General features: G+C 38.4%; 1 protein-coding gene and 1 long non-coding RNA gene across 2 annotated transcripts in view; one reads left to right on the top strand and one right to left on the bottom strand.

Moving 5' to 3' along the window:
- The window catches only part of ANO6 (anoctamin 6), a 73023-nt gene that overhangs the window by 16722 nt on the left and 36269 nt on the right, over nt 1-20032 (top strand). Inside the window, exon 2 of the mRNA XM_084508350.1 lies at nt 11334-11410. Within this exon, the coding sequence (XP_084364476.1) occupies nt 11334-11410 (77 nt within the window). The remainder of the gene's footprint in view (nt 1-11333; nt 11411-20032) is intronic.
- The window catches only part of LOC311431127, a 106863-nt gene continuing 88335 nt past the window's right edge, over nt 1505-20032 (bottom strand). Inside the window, exon 2 of the long non-coding RNA XR_014689259.1 lies at nt 1505-1858. This is a non-coding gene — a long non-coding RNA (uncharacterized lncRNA). The remainder of the gene's footprint in view (nt 1859-20032) is intronic.

Below are 20032 nucleotides of genomic sequence, written 5' to 3'. Positions count from 1 at the left end.
CATATGAAAATAAATCATTTTCAAGCAAATCTGTACAACCTAGTAGCATCACCATTCTGTTTTTATGTCTGACAAACGTTTATACAAAGTTGCCAAAATGCTATCCAATCACAAGTGTTTTGTGGTGATTTTTATGAAATTGCATTTCCCAGTCTTTCTATTCCAAGTATTCTTGCTCCGTACTTCTGCAGCTGACTTAGTGACAAATGCTCAGGTCTGCTGCAACAGTGCTGAGCTTGCTGGTTGTAGCACCCTGGCCAGTTAGCTCAATAATTCTGCTGGGGAAAGTGAGGCAAAACATTGCTCAAGCAGCTTGCTCAGCATCACGTATACCAGATGCTGAAGCTGGGACATAGGCCATTTCTCCAAGGCTGTGAGCTCTGACAGTCTGATAATCCTTCTGCCTTTCGGTCTTCCTACAGTCTCTATATCCCATCCAAGTTTTGCAAAAACAAGTCTCTAAACAGACAATTCCTCATCCTTGACTAAACCTGGACTCACCCTCACTGCAGCCCCATCTGGCATAAAAAGCGAGATGTGGTCATGAAGAAGAAAGAATAGCAACTTGGGTTTGATAACAAAAATATATTTCCTGTGCTTTAAAATTTAAATTTTAAATCCATCTTCTGTCATAGATCAAGTGGTATGGTGCACCTTTTACTGTTTACATAGTAAGAAACATGTCTGAACTGGGAAGGCCAGGATCCAGTTCCTTCCTGTGTCTTCTTTAATATAGGCATCACCGATCACAGTCTTGAACCAGCACTATTGCAGTGTTTGTGAGTTTGAGTTTGGAGCCATTGATCTTCTAACTTGACACATTAAGATATAAATTTATTTTTTTAATTTATTTTTTTTTTTAAAAAAAACTGAAAACCGGATTCTACCATGTAGCACAGTATCAGCCAAAAATGAATGATTAAACCAAGTGACTTAATTTACTGCAGTTTAGACTTTTAGGTTGTAATAAATAGGTAAGCCGTGTAAAGTTTTTAATCATGTTTTCAAATTATATTTAAAAGGCATCCCAAGAGAAAGGTGTTTGTTTTTTTTTTGGTTGGCTGTTTTTTATTATTATTATTTTGTAGATTGGTAGAATAGCTCAGGCAGTAAAAACAGTTTTATTCTGCTTAATAACAATGTTGTGAACTGAGAGGGCATAACCGGGGCTACACCCAGCCCGGTCCCTGGTGACCCAGTGGGGAAATGTCTGCAGTGCATTACAGTCACATAGGAAGTCTCCTGTTAGCCTGCAGCTGTGGTTCGTTGTTCTGGACCTGACTGTTTTGGTTACTCCCAAATCCTGTTTGAGGTCCCTATGTCCTTTATTTAATTCCAAAGATGCATGCTCATTTCAGCAGGTATATAGCTCAATGCTCATTTTGATTTTTAGTTTGCTGTTATATGACTTATTTCTTATCTAATAGATAATTACTGTATACTCAGAATTTGTATTAAGATGCATTTTGTTGGTAAGTAGAGTTAATAAACCATGGAGCAAAACAACATTTAAACATGTTTATTAGTTATATTAGATAAGCCGTGTACATAAGAAGAAAGTAAATTCGTAAAACATTTTGCATTCAAATTAATTAAGCAAGGGAAATAATAACTGTAGTTAATGAAATTGAAGGATTAGTTAATGAAATTGATGTATTGATTCTGGTCACTGAGGGCCACATGCAGTGTCTTGTATGTGTTTGATATAATTAGGCATAAAACTGTCAGTGTGCTTGGACACTCTTGAGTAAATACCTCAGCAGGAATTTATCTGTAACTTTACATGCCCAACACCTTCTGCAAATCTGTCCATATGCCTTTTGCATGTTTAGAATTAGTGGATCTCATTCTCTGCTACCTGGAGAAAGAGAGAAAGAAAGAGAGAAAGAGAGAAAGAGAGAAAGAGAGAAAGAGAGAAAGAGAGAAAGAGAGAGAGAGAGAGAGAGAGAGAGAGAAAGAAAGAAAGAAAGAAAGAAAGAAAGAAAGAAAGAAAGAAAGAAAGAAAGAAAGAAAGAAAGAAAGAAAGAAAGAGAGAGAGAAAAAAAAATCCCATTCTTCTTGATCACATTTTTAGACTTCGACAGATTATTCCAAGTAGAATAATTCTCAGTAGAATTCAGTAGAATTTCTCTCAGAATTTGCAAATACAACTAAAAATTATAGTTCTCTGTAAGGTGGTGCCACTTCACTCAGTGACCCAGGTGATCCTTTATGTGTTATGTACTTAATGGGATTGAGGTTGTTATTTTTCTTAACCCTAGAGACTGGAAGAATTTGCAGTTTGGGCAGCAAGAATAATAATATTTGCACTATTGTTAAAAATGAAGGAAATAAAGTATGTGCATATGGGTGTTTCAGTATATGACAATGTGACATAGTTGGAGTACAGCATAAAATAGACTCATTTAACAGCCAACGTTAATGCAGTTTCCTACCCGACTCCCTGCACAATTAAAACAAAAAGCTCCTAACTGGAAAAAAAAAATAGGACATGTTGCATAGTTTTATTGCATTTAAGTCATTTAACAGATTATTAAAAGGTAGAAGGTGGTAAGTGGAAGAGATGGATTCAAGCCCATATTCCAACCTGAAAATAATGCATGGAATGATTATCACTCTGAAGCATTCTGGCAGTTTATTCCATTACTTTATATTCTGACAAAGGTAGCTTGCTATTTGACATGTCTACAACCAGTACATGGAGAAAAAGTATACCAAATCTCATTTAAAATTATAGCTAGCTGTAATTCTAAAAACATTCTAAAATGAAAAATTATTTCTTTATCTATATACTACATATTGATAGATGAAAGATAAAATAATTCTTATCAACAGCCATTTCAGATGGTGGTGGATAAACTGAAATTGTTTAGCTTCATTAAAAAAAAAAATAGAATAGTCTAATTAGCAACATTTTTTGCACTGATTTACAGTCAACTGTTGTTCGTTGTACTTGCAACAGAGGAAGGTACATGGATTGTTGGGCTCTGCTGTGCTCTGCAGCAATGAGAACCAGGAGCCAGCATTTGCATTTCAGTGGATTACTCTGGATTCACAGAATTGTAACTAAAAAGATATTAGCCCAGTGTTTGTTTTCTAAAGTGAGGCTGGGGCTAATCCAGGTCTCACGGAAATGTGGGATTTCTGCCACAGGTTTTGGGCAAGAGTCCCACTTTCAGTGGAAAGTGATCTTTTTGTCCATTTGAGCTCTGGATACATAAGAACTGATTGAAAATTTGGTTACTGAGCCCGTAAATCTTCTAACTCAATTCCTCTTAAATGTTTAGGCACTGCTATCAACAAAAGAATTTCCACAGTCTAATTTGTTGTTCTGTAAGTGTCTGCTAATTACATAGGTTTTCGATGAGCTACCTCGACTCTGGTCTGGCTGCCTCAGGAAGCAGAGGGTTAGATTAGCAGTGCTCTTTCTATTATATTACCAAGTGAACATGCTTTCTGTTTAGGGTTAGTCATGGAATGGTATTTATTTTTGAAAATCATACCACATGTTCCCAAAACTTTGTTTGCACAGCTGTAAGAAAAGATAACTGAATGGAAAGAATAGGCTTTCAAACAAGAAAGAATCATCTTCCAAGACAGCCATTTCACTTTCTTTGTAGTACAACAGCATCTGTATAGATTTGTATTGGATGTACTTGTACATCAGAAATTAAAATCGATGTTTTTCCTATTATGTGGCATAGCCTAGGTTTCAGTTTAACAATACCTGTATATCTGCTCTGTGTGACTGTACAAATAACACAATTTTTTCACAGCTTGAAAAGTCATTTTGGCATTACTAATTGTCATCAGTTTTCTCATGTACTGTAAGTCCATAAGCAACCATAGGAATTCTACACCAACAGCAGCTGTATAGATCTCTTATTAACTCTAAACAACAGGTTATAATGTATAGTTTGTTATGAAAATAATTCAATTTTACTTTAAATATATACTTTTTTTTTTTTTTAGAAAAATGAAAAAATTTTAGTAGCTTATATTCTTCAAATAAGGTCCACAAATAAGAAATAAAACTAAAAAATATTCCAGTGAAATAACTGAATTTAAAAGAATGGATGCAATTAAGTGCAAGACAATAGTCTTTTGGTGAAATGAAGTGAAACCATTCATAACCTATGACCCTAATGGCTGCCCTCACATGTGAGTGGTGGATAGCCTTTATCCCAGAGAACACATAGTCTGCAACAGTCACTTCAACACAGACAGAGCTCTGATCATTGAAGAAGATCCTGATAACAAGGTGAAATGATCAGGTTCAATTTTGGAAGAATAACATAGGAAATTATTTTCCTTATTATTTGTGTTCATTTATTTACTCTATGAGATTAAAGAAATTAGATTAACATATTATCCTAACTAAGGAAGACTTGATGGTTGGGAAGTTTTGGTTTTTTAAATTGTCTAGGTGATTAATCTATTTTTATGTGGGTTGATATATAAGAATTAAGACCATAAAGAACGGTTTATGTTTAAAACCAATTTTTAAACAAGGAGTAGTTCATAGAAGTTGTGTGCCTTGATTAATTCTATTTTAAAATGCTGGATCTCGTCTCTTTCTTTCTTTGATTCATGACATTTTAAAAGGAAAATACATATTCTTGCTTTTTCAACACCTACAGTTTCTTAGATCTGAAAGAACTCCTATAGATTGAACTGAACATAAAAAATAAAATACAATAAAGAAGTACTCTGTACTAGGAAAAGAGATTTTGGCTGTCAAAAAACAGCATATCAGTCCAACAGTTTCAGTTTCCAGAAAAAATACACTTTTGCAATGGTTTTACTTCAACTGCAAAAATAATGTATGCCAAGATCTGCCCTGAAAACAAATTGTGATCAGTTCTGAGAGGCTTTTTTAATAATAGCTATTAGATTAATTTATATGGGGAAGGATATAAAATCTGATATAAATTAACAGGAGGGAAGGCAGTTTTTTGTCTAGTTTAAATACCACATAATCAAACCTTTCTTTGCTCATAGCCTGGGAGCTCATATTCAAGTTTAGAGTGTCTTCATTTTCTGTGTAAGTGTTAAGAATCAGAAAAGCAAAATCTTTCTTCAGACAGGCAACTCCTTTTTAGTGTCTGTTCTCCTCCTCTTTGATCTTCCAGAGCATTTAAAACAGCATGGCATATTTTTTTCTGCACCCTTTCTTCCCCCTTCTCTCCTCAAAAGCCAGGACAAAATCTTCTACTTAAATACCATGATTTTACTACATTTGGACCAAGAGACAGAGGGCTGAATGTTCTTCAGAAAGCTGACATCTACATCAAGTCCCTTTTGGGATAGTGGCTTCACTTCAGTCCCCTTTTGGGAGTCAGAGACTACTCCAGCTCTTTAGTCTCATTTACCTGCTAATGATGCTCTCTGCTCATTATTATTTCCACAGGTTTTATACAGACAGTGGCTGCCATTTCCTCATGTGGTACTCTTTCTTATGACAGATATGTCAATAGCCGTCCTTTTGAGAAGATGATTCTGAAACATTAGTTTTATGCAAGACAGCAGGAGTTTGTTCTTTTCTGAGAAATAAGGTGAAAGTAAATTGACTTGATTAGAAAGTGGGATTCAAGTAATTTTTATTCACTGCAGGACTCAGTTCATATCCAGGATTTTCCTTCATGCTATCCTGCGGCTTCTGATGCAGGACCTGTGTGGTGGGATTTCTTGCTTGCTTGCCTCTCAGGTTCTTATGAGTGATGGTATCATAAAACCGGTCTTCAGCAAACACAGCTGCAGAGTGCTGAGGTGAGGAGACCCTACTAGCATTTGTCCAGTTCTTAAGAAACTGTGGTGTAGCTCTGGCAGGACTCTAGACATTGCTTGCTGGCTTTGCAGGCATGGTTACTCAAGAGGTACCATATTCAGTGCCAGTGCTAAGATCTTCTCCTTTGCAATGTCTCATAGGTTTGTTGAGGGAAGTGAAGCAACAAGTGCTATGAGTTTGGTGTTATAAAACCATTCTTGCTTCTCAGAACAATTCTCTGTCTGTTAGATTGGCTTATGTAGGTGATTTTCAAGCTTAGACTGCTGCTGCCCCTTTTCACTTTTGATTATTTCCATTAGAGAAGAAATCAATGATAGCCAATAATTTCTTTGGCACAAAAAGTTTGGCAGCCTCAGGCATGTTTGGCAATGTCTTTGCTTATAGAGACAAGCCCAGCTGTCTTTTCAAACATCAGCCTATTTGATACCTTTGCGGTTTTCTTGTCATTAATACTTTTTGGACAACATCTTTCTTTTCCCTTCTGTGTATTGCTTTTTCCCTGTTCTCAGGCCTCTTAGTTTGCACTCTCAAAAAACTTTTATCCCCATCACTTGTGTTTTGAGTGGCTCTTATTATTTTCCTATTCAGACTCTAAGGAAAGGTTTAATTCTTTTTTACATTTATTCAAAAGGGAAAGCAGCTTCCATGCCTATCAGTGTGTGATTGTCTCTCACCTGTGCCATAGCAATAGGTAGAAATTGCTAGTAGTAATATTTGTGAAAACCTTTGAAATTGAATTATTCAATGGAAGATCACTGAACTTCCAGAACAATTCACAGTCAAATCAATTAACTAAGGCAAAGACTAGACATTTTACTCTGCCTCTTAAGATATTTTAGGGTCTTTAGTCAATCTAGTCAGAAATATTGGCCAACCTGTGAGAAAGCAAAGCCCATAAAGCTCATAAATCAAACCACTGGTAGACTCAACAGAAGGATTCATCTTTCTTGGCATGTCCCAAAGTGTGGAATGGACACAGGCTGTAAAGGAGAAACATGAGATTGACACAGACTTGTTAGAACTTGTGTATGGGCAAATTTGAGGCGAGGTGTGAAATGTTGGCAGTGCCATTCAGTATCCTGGATTGCAGATCAATCTGTGGGCAGCTCGGAAAAGGTTTTGCCTTATCGGACAGTCTGTTGTATGTGAGGTCACAGTGTTTGGCTGCTATCTCTTCAATTTGTTCCTTATCTTCACATGAATTGTTATAGAGCAGGCCCTAAATGAAATCAATTCCTAGGGCTGTGTAGTTTGTTGTTTGTGGTTGTTTGTTGTTATTGTTGTTGTTGTTGTTTGTTTGTTTGTTTTTCAACACCTGAGAATCTGCAAAATGCAGAAACTCCATAAAATTAATAGTGGCCCCAACTGCTCTGTATGATGCACTCCCAGTTTTATCTTTCAGAAGATGGAGTAAAAAATCTGGGCTTAGTTTCAATTTTCCAGACTATATTTCCAGCTTCTAGTGGGTTTCAGGTACTACTGAGATCATAGAATCACAGGATGGTTTGGATAGGAAAGGACCTTGAGGATTATCTGATTCCACCCTCCTGCCACAGGCAGGGACACCTTCCACTAGACCAGATTGCCCAAAGCCCCATCCAGCACCTCCAGGGATGGGGCATCCACAGCTTCTCTGGGCAATCTTTTTCAGTGTCTCACCACCCTTATAGTAAATAACTTCTTCATACTGTCTAATCTAAATCTACCCCTCTTTCTTTTAAAATCATTACCCCTTGTCCTTACTGATGTTCTTGTAAAGTAGCATGCGCAGATCTAGTACTTCAAATTTTTACAACAATCAGCATCCTTTGTAAGAACAAAGACCAACTATTGTCACTGAGCAGGAAGTCAAAATCTATTATTACAATTGAAAGAAATTAGATAAAATTTTCTGACAAAAGCATATGTTCCTATGATTGCTTGAAGGTAGAAAATGATGTATTAGTCAGTTAAAATCAGAAAATGCCAGCACAAATCTGGTAGATTTCTTCACTCCCTTACACTTCCTTTGATTTCCTGGCTAAGTGGTAGAATGTTATAACCATCTGCACTTGACGAGCTCTGACCCAAATATTAACAGGAGTGATAATGCTTCTGAGGATGAAATATATCAGCAGAAATACTTTTTAATATAAAATATCTTTTTGGCCACAACTATGGGAACACAATGAGGTCTGTAAAGGAGCACAAATGCTAATGCAGGCCATCTACCTAAGGTGCATGCCAGGTTCAACTTGGCTCAGAATTTTCCAGCACATTTAATTAATCTGTGCTGAAGAATCACTGATGTTGAAGACCTCAAATGACCCCACCTGCCTCTTTAGGCAGTCTGTCCTGCTGTTTTCATGGTTAGAAAATATTGCCTAATGTCCATCCCCAGACTTTCTTGGTGTAGTTTTCTTTCATGCCCTCTCTTCTTCAAACTGATCTTATTATAATGCTGGAAGGGAATTGAGAGAAATAAATGAAGTGATTTTGGAGGCAGGAAAAAGCACTTTGTGTGGATGCAGCCTTTTCTGGAAAAGCTGAGTTTTTGCAGGTACCATTTCTATTTCTTTGAGAGACTGGAATCACCTCTTCCAGCCAAAACCACAACTGCCCAGATTGGCATAGCTGTCCTAGCAAACCACTGTCAGAACACGTCTGACCTAAGCACACATTCAGGTAGTGTCAAGGTACTATATTTTTGGCTCCACATTGACATTTTTGCTTGTAAGTAGAGAAGGACTTGTGGGTGATGTGAAGACTGGAGGCTGTCTTGGGCATAGTGATCATGAATTAATAAAGGTTTTGTTTCTTGGAAAAGTAAGGAGGGCGTTTAGCAGAATTGCCACCCTGGATTTCCAGAGGGCAGACTTTGGGCTGTTTAGGAGGCTGGTTGACAGAGTCCCTTGGGAGGCAGTCCTGAAGGGCAAAGGAGTGCTGCACTGAATTTGATAGAAGTCCTGGGCTAATATCTTAGAAGAACTGAGAACAGCAAATCCCTTTTGCTTGAGTCCTTCCATTATACCAATGGACCGGGGATTGTACTGGGCTGTATTTCATGTGAAAATGTGTTAAAATTATAAATATTGATAAAATGATGAAGTAAGCTTGATATTTACCATATTATGGGGAAGAAATGCTGGCCATAGACACTGAGGCAGAAGCAAATTGTACTCACATATAATTTCTCCAGAGGATATTCCTGGCCAGTCCCAGATACATCAAGATTTGGGAGATCTGGATTTATCCTTCCTGCTGTGAATGCCACATTTCCCCCTTCTTTTCAGTTCTGGCTGAAGGAATTTCTAGACAGCACTGAGGAGGGTGTGTTTGCACACCACAGGGATGTCATGAACAGGCCATTTCAAAGCACGATTCTTTTCACTGCAGTTCAGGGGCTGACATAAGTCTTCATGGCTGGAGATGATGCTGTCCACATCTGTTTGCCTTGTGCAATGACATGCAGAGTTTCAGAACAGTTGCTTAGGTTTCAAAGCAACATGCTTATATTTCTCCTTCACCCTACCCATTATGTGTGAGCAGAAATATTCCCTCTTCTGTGGGTTTTAAGAAGCACTTTGTATATTTCTGTCTTTGTGTCTAGATAGAGAAGAATGCCAAAGGAAAGTAGGGTGATGCCCATTACACTGACATTGGGGGTATGTATTTTCCCTTCTCACATTAGATTGAGTTGAACACATTAAAATGTAATGGTGTGCAAATACAGCAATCTTACAGCTGAGATGTGCCCATGTTTTCTTAGTTTTCACGTTATGGTCTCAGCATGTGATGTTTGTGCGCTGCTCTAGTCCACATTTTACTGCTTTCTTTTTAAATGTTGGCAAATGTTTCTAAAGATGCTAATGCTTTTGGGAGGTCACAGACTTTGGTTATTCAACTGGGCCACCCTTGAGGTTGTGACTCAGATGTTTCTGAAGCTATGTTGATGGAAAAAATCACGGAGCTCCTTTTTTGTCCTCCCCGTAGTATACACTATCACAACAGTAGAGATCTGGAAACTGACAGTTCAACATCTGGAACGAAGTCCCTACCAAATTGTAAGAAACTGTACTTAAACCAGAGAATTTAGCCACTTAGAAACCATGAGGGAGTTCTGTTGACTTGTAGAGCTGAACAAACACAATCATGCTGTGCTCTATTTCTAAGTGTTTTGACATATCTTCAGCTGGTATAAGTGAGCATCATCAGTGAAAAATATATATATTTTTTAAACTCTTGAGTATTGCATATTCTATATGTATTTGGCTACATATCAATGAAGTTTTTAAGCCAAAAAAAAGTTCAGGCATATAACTGTTGTTGGTTCTAGCATTGTAACTAATGTGCATTTAATTATCCTTCTTAAGTGTACTATAGATTTGATTGTTTTCAAGTACTTTGATTTATTTATGTTTTAAAGTATTGGAGTTTTGTTGTTGTTGTTTTTTAATTGGAGGCTATCCTTTCCAGACAACACTAGGTATCATTTACATCTATGACCTTTTCCTCAGTGCAGGACAGACTTGGCTAAAACACTTCAGATGCTGTATTTTACGCATCTAAAAATAGCATGAGGTCCATTTACCCACCAAGCACAGGCAAAAAGCAAGCTTCCCCTCAGCCACTTGATGTTATCTTCAGCTTCAGGATGTTACCTGACTTCTTAAGACACACACACCCCTGCCCCCAAATTGCTAAGAAACTAAAACCAAAATGTTGCAGCAATTATAGATCTTCTAGTAATTTATTTCTGGGAGGTTTATTAGGCTTTATTAGGCTGAATTTGTATGGTATCCATCCAGTGCTTCATCTGGTGGCCAGTTTTCCCAGCATAACTGATAATGGTATCACAGAGTAGCATACTTCACAAGATCAATTTTTATCTGTGTTTTATTTTCAGGAAAACAAGTGTTTACAGGTGTTTTTTATTTTTTTTTTCTTTGTTTTGTTTTGTTTCCTAACAGGTATTACTAGGGAAATGAGTTAGAAGTCACTGGGGCACCAATACACATTGAACCTGTAGTTATGTTATGTGAAAGGCATTCCTGTTATGTAGTGGCTTTTTTAAGCATCACCACCTGTGTCACACTCACTGCAGGATTTCTGAAAAATTCCCTTGTACTGTTAATTGATATTGCCTAAGTACAGTCAGCATGACATAGGGTTATTTGTTCAGGTGGAGCCAGTTCTGGTCCTCTTATTCACGGAAAGATACTACTAACTACAGCTAGTCTATAGACAGAGTTTTCTGAAACACTAAATAACACATGCTAACAAAGAAATGCATTGCATCACTAACTTGGTTGGTAGGATCACCAAGCATTAACTTGTCATCCTGGTGAAATCTGTTGTGCTCTCTTGTCACCTGTTGGTTACTACTGAAGTCTGAGGGACAAATATTATTCTGAGACACAAAATGCAATAAAGTGGCTTCTCCACAAACCATTAATTAAGGAAAAAAAAAAAAAAAAAAAAAAAAAAAAAAAGTTGAGGGAAGAAGAGACAATAGTGCACAAAATCCTAAAATGCTTGACTTTTTTGTTTGTTTGTTTATTTTTAGTCTTGGAATTGAACCAGGTGATTATTCCCACTTATGGAACGGTGCCAGAGCAACAAAACCTTCATACTCCAGAATGGGTGGGTACTTCTTTGTTTCAACTATGAGTAGCGATAATTTTTTCTCATATACAACAGGTAGAGCTGTTCTAACAGAATATCATTCCACTGCATTTGCAGCATATGCAGTTCATCTACAAGACTGAATCTGAGTTGCTATATCTCTACTTCCCTAAACATACCTGAAGTCATTGGCTCAGGTGTGAAAGTACAGGTTGACAAAGTCACCGAACTCAATTAAAAGTGACAGATCACTAGATTAGTTACAAATACATATTTGCCATAAACCGATACACACATAAAGTTTTGTGTATGCATGTATAGGATTTCTGTATGTGATCCTTTATCTATAAATATAGGATCACACACTCTACATATAAACACATATACCTTATAAATTCAGACACACTCAGGTATTTGTTGGCCAGCAAGTGAGTTTAGGACTTTTTTTCAAGGAAAGCTTGAAGACAACAAGAAATGCCTTGCTCCAGTCAGAGACTTAGGTAGCAAAACAGGAAGAAGACCTGGAGGTCTCTATTCCCTTAGCCAAATTCAAAGTTCCCCAGCTCACCTAATGTTTTCTGCAGCTAACAGGCTTCTGGCTCTAGCTGAAGATCTCCTGCCTCAGATCTCATTTATCTCTAAAGACTAGCTAGTTGACTCCAGCAAAACTTAACACTGGGTGCCTCATGGCACATGCTTTGGCAGTCTGATGCTCAAATGGCATGCTGATGAGTTCAATTTCATTCTTTCCCCTAGTGCCATACAAGTGTAGCCTGCAATTGCACAGGAAGGTATAAGCCTGGATTCAAAAAGGTATAAAATCATATACTTATCCTAAAGCTATTAGAGAAGCCCTGTAGAAATCAAAAAAGACAACTCTGTGTTTCATTCCTCCAATGACAGAAATCAGTGTCATTTGCTTTAGGTATGTATTGCCTATTCAGTCTACCTCTACAAGTGGGTCAGTGTTGTGGGAGGACAAAGCTTAAAGAAACAGGTTAAACAGTGTCAAGAGTTGCTTGCTGGGCCAATTAATTTTGAGCGCCTGAGCTGGTGATGGTTTTTGCATACAGGAATCCATTCAAGAAACTGCTGCAGTGCTGCCACCAAGTAACAAGAGCTGGAGCTGGTTCCCAGACAGCACTGTCCAAAACTTTGACCTGTAAACTGACTATTTACAAGTAACTGAGTTGGCCTGTGCATTTCTCTCACTGATGAATACTAAATACTATTCAAGGAATGACAACCTTTTGATGATGGTATTAGCTACCCCTTCAGTTTGCACACAGGAGAACTGTATTATGCATGTGGAGATATAGGTCCTACTGATTTATTTGTGTATGAGGAAGTATGCTGTTTTCTTCATACATCCATAAAAACATACCGTACAAGAAATCAAACATCCATATTCAGGCATTTAGATTAAGCCTGCCTTGTCTTATATGTAGATACTATGATTGGAGCTGTTTAGATCATTTGTTTTTCATCCTGGCCACCAAAGAGAAAGGTCTTTTGCTTCATATCAAACTGAAATTGGAAACAGAATCATAGAAGAAAGAAACAAAGAGTTTCCATAGTGATAGAGTTTGGAAAGCAGTGAAAATGAAGGGATAGATTTAGCCCAAAGTACACCAAGGTGCACCAGAGCTGTAGGGGAGCTGCTTCAAACTTTAGCTGGAAAAGTGAAGGGTTAGCTGTCATAGTGAAGGGTTGTGGTGGTTTTGTTCCTCCCTCTGCTGTAGGAAACAAATGCTAAATCTACCAGAAATGGAGTTTCCTTCTGGGATCTGAATACCCACCTGACCCTGCCTCAGAGAATTGTGACAGTTTTCTTCATTTGATGCTGCTTTGGTCTCTGGAAAAATATTTAATCATTTTCTGGAGCATGCAGTGGAACCAAGACCTTCCATTTCCCAACTGAGGGCCCTGACTAGCATGTTATAAAAATCCTCCTTAAACTCTTTTTGTGGTTCGATGAATTTTATTTTTTATGTATTTATATGAAATGAGGTAGCATCAGAACAAACAGAGTGTCGTATACCTTGTGGTTAGAGCAGTCTCCTGTAAGCAGTCATGGTAGAATTTATTTTTATTTCTACTAAAAATCAACTGTCAAAATCAATTTTTATTTTTGGTTACTCATGTTTACCAGCAGTTGTAATTTCTGCTCAGTTTTAGCAGCATCTTTTCCACTCTGCTCCTTCCACGTCACAGCCTCCTTGTCTGCCACTGGTCACTTTCAGTGGCCAGAAAGATTGAATAAAATTCAGTTCCACCAAGCCTGCCCATGAAATAGATGTGTGCTAATTCACTCAGGTGTAGCTAGAAATAGAAACTGAATAGGAAGCCTAACCTAAAACTATTGAATAATTTGAAGATTTGAAGGAAGACCTGTGCCAGTTCTTTAAACTTAGATTATGTTTTCTGGCTGAAAGTATTTTGTGAATTTGATTTTGCAGTTAATCTTGGAGAAAAGGCAAAACTGAATAAGCTGTTGACTAATAACAATTATCTTGTTTTTATTATGATGCTGTCTCAAATTACAGGATCGCATGCTAAGTTTGTCACAGGATCCCTGCCCTATTCAGCACAAGTAGGATGTTAATTACCTCAAAGTCCAGATTCTGTGAGGAAGGATGCTGTCTGTAATACTTCAGCAAGGCGTAAATGTGGCAGGAAAATGCAGGAAAAGAATTAGAGATCTTATGATTAGAGAAACTGAATGTGGTCCTAGATAATTGGATTTTACCCTGACTGTAGTATAGGGCTTCTGTGAAAGGCTCACAAGTTTACATACATCCAACTTTTGTTTATTTGCCCAGTGTCAAAGGGGGGCTTCTGTAACCTGTTTGCATTAGCACAAAGTAGTCACATATGGGCCTGAAGATATTGCTCCCTGAAGAGAGAGACTTTTCAAGCCCTTTAGAAAAACTCAATGTCCCGGTTTCTCAAGCTGGAACTCCAGATCTGGGAAACAGGCAGCAATTTCTGGCATAAATCCCTAGGTGCCTCATGCAGTCACTGAGTTAGTGCTGCCCGTCGAGTGCAATTTCTGTAGTGGGAAGGCTTCAGAGGATTCTGAAAGAGTGAATTTCCCAGCTTCTGCATCCAGAAAAGGGTGAAAGGTGCTGAAAAGTGGGTTTTCAGGGGAGTACTGTCTTCACCTTTGTTCATAATTTAGGACATTTGGTCTGTCTGTAATCAAGAGTAGCTGGAATCCCTCTTGCAGCCAGAAGTTGCACACAAGCTCAGGCAGGAAGTCCAGTGGGTGTCTCATCTAAAGTTAGCTCCGGGGACAAGGCTTCCCAATGCCTGGCCGGTTCCCAACTGCTTTCTGCTGACAGAAATGTATGACCGTAATGACACTCCGTATATTTCCACTTTGTACAAAATCTTCAGTCTCTGTTTGCTTCAATTTACTACATGCCAAAAATGTCTTTGCATGTTGGGGTACAGAAAAAACACTTCTGATAGTGATCTTGCTAATAATCTCATTGTTGCTAAAAACAGAACTGACACAGCCCTCTGTTTTTATTAGCAAATGTGAGTCATGAGGAAAAATGTTAAATGCACGATAGTTTTATTGCCCTATGGAGACACATCAACGTTAGTTTCTTGAGGTATGCAAATAAATTTATATCCTGAGGTAGCACATACTTGTGTTTGTCTTGGTGTCAGAGCAGTTGTCTTTGTTGGTCACTCAGAATGTAAAGTAATTACAGATCTTATGAAATAGCTGTTGTAATAAGAAGAACTTTACGTTTCTGTAACATTCCCACCAGATGAGCTCAGCGCACTTTACGAATAATGATGTTTTTTGATATCCTGGCAATATCACGTGTTTCTTTTTTAATTACTTGGTTGGAGAAGAAGGTTCCTGAGGCCTGTAGAAAGAAATAAACGTGTCCCTAAACAGGCACAGTGACATTTTCATGGAGGTAAAACCCGCAGCTGATAGGTAACCCGTGGGTGTCCCAAAGGGCAGGCTCCATGCTCGAGCACGAGGACTCTCTGCAGGTACCATCAGCAGAGGCGAGTTACACAGGCTGTGCTCAGCTCTCCTTTCCCAGCACTGATTTACCTCCTGCCGTGCTGCGGGAACCTGTTTTGAAGCTATCTGAAAACTATGTGAGCCTGTAGACAAGTAGTTTATCCCTCCAGTAATGATTACATTTGCTGCTATTGACAGTCACACCGAAGGCTCATGCAGACAAAATAAAGTACGTCTTTTATCCTCCCTGCAGAAGAGATTCCTGTAGAATCTCTTGCTATTTATAAAAAAAAAAAAAAAAAAAAAAAAAAAAAAATTTAAAATACCATGCTTGTTCAGGGTGTAGTAAGTAATAAATAACTGCAAATCCCATTCACGTAATTTTTTTCATTCTTGCCTCTGTGCTGCCCTTCCCACCATTATTCCCACCGTTTGTTTAATAATGTAATGCCCCGAGGAACCTGGAGCAGTGAAGGCTGTGTAACGCCACCGCTTCTCCTCCCCTGGAATGCAGCATCACCGTTGCTGAGGGTAGCTTCAGGTCTGCTTTCATCTTCTGCCGCAGCGATCGCGTGTAGCCATGGCTACGGGCGCAGTCTCCAGAGTCAGACACGGCAACTCCCCTTCGATACCGGCAAGCCTGGTTACACATGGAGAAGGGCAGGCAGCATCCCCCTTCCTGAGAAGCTCTGAGAGGCTGAGGGTGGGCTCCACCACTGGTTTTTGGTCACTTAGTTTTGGATGCCATACCTCTGGGGACCAGGGTATGTGCTCATTGCAGGCACCTCCCATGGATGCGTGCATCAGCAGCGGTGCAGGGTTTCCCATCCTCGCTTCCCACTACATGCACCCCAGCTGCTTGCAAGGACCAGAGCTCCACGTCTATAAAACAGTACTTTTAAAGCTGAGGATGTAACATCTGCATTATACACATTTCTGGGGTTTTTGTTAATAAAGACCACCACCGGTCTCATCCCTTGGAGCTAATATCCGCTGATCTGCTCCCTGATGTGGCCTGAAACACAGGGGTGCACCCACATGAAGGTGGACACCCTGACTCTGGGCTAGCTCATGTAGAGGTACCCAAAGTGATCCAAAGAATTGCAGGTTCCTCCTGCTAATAATGCAGCTAATGGCTCCTTGTCTCACTGTGGAAGGCAAGAAATTGATGTACAGCACTTTGAGATTGTACAGCACTGCAGAGTATGTGCTAAATATCATTGGTATTTTACAGCTAAATGCATTTTTTTATTCATTAATGATGTTAATCAATATTAACCTGCTATCCACTCAGGTATTATTACAGCATTAAAGTGCACAAATGATTGTCTCCCTTAGTACTTAAAATGTGATTATGCTGAGGCTAAGAAAATTAGAAAGTGCCATAAATAGACCCCATGTTTGTTTCTTCCATAACAAAGAGGTATCAATGGACCTGTTCATTATTTTTGGTTGTAAAGTGCTACTGATACTTAAGCAAAATTATGTATTGGAATTTCAGCCCCATTAACGTATGTGTGTGTGTGTGTGTGTGTGTATGCACACAAACTTGTATTCATTTGCCTGATAATAACATTTGTAATATTGTCAAATAATATTCCATATTAACAAAGCAAACATTGTCTCCAAGGAATTACTAACTTCAGTGTACAGCACATATTTTTTGTTTCCAGTTCTGTTTTTCCTCTGGTAATTATGTTGAATAATATATGATTTTTCATTACAAACTATCCAGTGGGGATTATAAGACATATCACACATCTAAGCTAATATGACTGCCAGAACTTTAACCATTACATTCCCTTTCACATTTTACTTCTTACTTTTAATTAAGCAACATTAAATTTTATGTTACAATTGATTTGTGTGGGTCTTAATCTTGATCTCTTAAGTATTCAGGCTTAATGAGCCAACTCTTTATTACTTTATTGATATATAAAATGTCTATTGACAGGTCAATAGGACATTGCCCTAGTAATTAAAAACAATGGAGATTACATCTAAGAAGTCAACTCCAGGAGTATGAAATTCTGTGTATCTGGGTTCATGCAGCCCAATTCTGATTAATCTTTTGGCTGTATTCAATTATATATACCAGAGTTTGTTATGTATAAAAAGATGTATGTGTATGGTAACATGCATATACTAATGTGTACAAAAACACATACGTACATAAATTCATGAGTCAGGATGCTGATTAATGGGCAGTATCTGGTTATTGTCAATCCATTTAAGCCAGTTATCAGTAAGTTACACATAGGTTTTATATGCTTAAAGGAGACAAGGTTCAAAGGAAAAAATACTTAGTGAAGTTATGCAATCACAAATTAGGAAAAACTTGATCTTTTATTTGCTGTTTGTTATTTCCTTTCTATCCTGTGCATAGGTCATATAGGGAAAATAACTAAAAGCTGTAAGAAAAAACACTTGAAAGCTATTACTACTTTTACGTTTTCAAGTGCATAAATTTCACACCAAGACTCTTTCTCTTTAGACAAAATCACTAGGCTGCTGTTTCTAAGATTCAAAAGAAGAAGAGGCACAATTAAAAATCCTTCCATTTTAGGCACTGGTAACACTTCCCCTTGTTACTCATTATCACAAGGCTGGGTTCTGTGTTTCCAGCATTGCAACACAGGGCAATTTTAGCCAGAAACAGAGATTGCTGGGGCCCCAGAGGAGCACAGAGGCTGCAGGGGCCGTGCTCATGCTCAGGGTCTGGCTGCCCTCAGCTTTCCTTGCACCCTTGTGCTGCTGTGCCAGCACCTCAAGTCTGGTTGCTTGATGGGACTTCTCCAGCTCTAGTTCTCATGAATTTAGAAATTTTCGTCTGTGACTTCGTTTGGGTGATAGACATGCTCACTGCAATTGTAGTCTGGTGATGCCATCTGAAAGCTTAAACCATTCTTCCTAAACCATTACTGTGTGCAGCTGTCTGTTGATTTGGTGACTGCTTAGGTGTTTCCCGAGTCCTAGGCCAGGCTGTGAACTAACATATGATATATCTGTATAGCAGCCGTATGTCAGCATATATAGATATATATATATGTAAGTATGTCAGCAGCTGCTTGCTGTCAGGGTTGTCACAAATGTCTCAGCACATGTGGGATTCAAAGAGAACTGTTCTAACCAAGAATCTGATTAAACTGTTGAAATAAGTAAGTTAACAGAACCTCCTTTGCAACAGTTTCTAGCCTTTGTACATACAACATAAGAAGTATTGAGTTTAAACTCCCCTCAGTTTATTTAAAATAAGGAATTTTTGTCTTAGTTATGGGGAGACACTTGGTCAACTCTTGTTTTGACCCAGCCAAAGAAGCAGTAACAAAATAGTCTACAGGGAGAGGTTTGGAATAAAACTCACAGGGAAATTTTGTTTTGGAAACACTGAAGTGTTATTCCTAAAATGTTGCCTGTCCCTTGGAACCAGGATGCTCCTGACTGACGACTGCCATTCTCATCAGTTTTATTACAGTTGAAGAATAACCTCTGCAGGCTGCAGGTAGGGAGTCTCTGACACCAAATCCGCATTTCTCTGAACTCTGCTGTGGACAAGGCATTCCCAAAACTCTACCCCATGTGGCTGGAATGCCTGGCATCCCTCATGAGGCTTGGTCTGCACTGAGAGAGAGATTTCAGGGAGATGACATCTGAGAATCTTTTCCATGAACCCTGCACAGCATGTTCTAGAGATTACTCTGGGTCATTTTGCCTGGCCTGAGTCTGTCCTAAGCCACCCTGCATGCCCAGATGTCTGGAAGGCAATGCTCCTCTGCAGTTCTGTATGGGAATCCTGCTAGTTTTTGAGATCTTACCATCTGTAACACAACACTGAGTCCTTTTGATATTCTGTAAATTCAGTGGCACTACCCTTATTAATCCCATGTAAGGATCGAGCCAAATAACTTAGAGTTTGGTACTCATTATGTAACATGACATTTCTGGTAGCATTACAATTATGTATCAACTGAGAGGGGTGTTGTTACTTGTGATAGTGCCCACAGAGTATTCTAATAATCTATGAAAACGTTACTTGAAAATTCAGGCTACCCCATCATCAATGTGTCTGTGTTGTTATACACATGAAATAACACATTAAGATGTTATTAGTGGGTACGACAATCTTTTCTACTTTCCTCTGGGGACTAGATAATAGCTTATGGATATATTAATCCTTTTTATTTTGGCATATATTTTAACATGATGGATGTGCAGCATACAACAAGGTTTTCTACTTGCTGAGATTTTGCTAATAAAAAGAGAAATAAATAAATCCATGTAGAATGTGTCCATTCTGAGAACTCATCTGCAGCCTGGCCATGTTCTTTATTCTCTGGGCAATGATTGTTTTGAATCAACATGCATAAAACTGCTGCTTTTTTTTTTTTTTTTTTTTTTAATTGCAGAGATGCTGAAACTTCTGGCAGGTAAGAAGACAGATGGGTATGCTCTAATTCTGAGATTCCCATCAGGAGACAGCATATCTTGTAGACAGAATATTGTATCATGACAGGATGTAAATTACTTGACAGATGCATTATTTAGAAATGGTGCTACATCCCAATGCTTCTCCCATTGACAAAAGCTAATACACTATTTTTAAAGAAAAAAATTAGGTCAAAGTACTGCTGTCCTTATGTCATGCAGAG

The sequence above is a fragment of the Aythya ferina genome, assembly GCF_964211825.1.
Source record: "Aythya ferina genome assembly, chromosome: 1".
NCBI classification, from domain to species: domain Eukaryota; kingdom Metazoa; phylum Chordata; class Aves; order Anseriformes; family Anatidae; genus Aythya; species Aythya ferina.
Note: the sequence above shows the minus strand (reverse complement) of the source record. Positions and strands in the feature narration are given on the sequence as shown.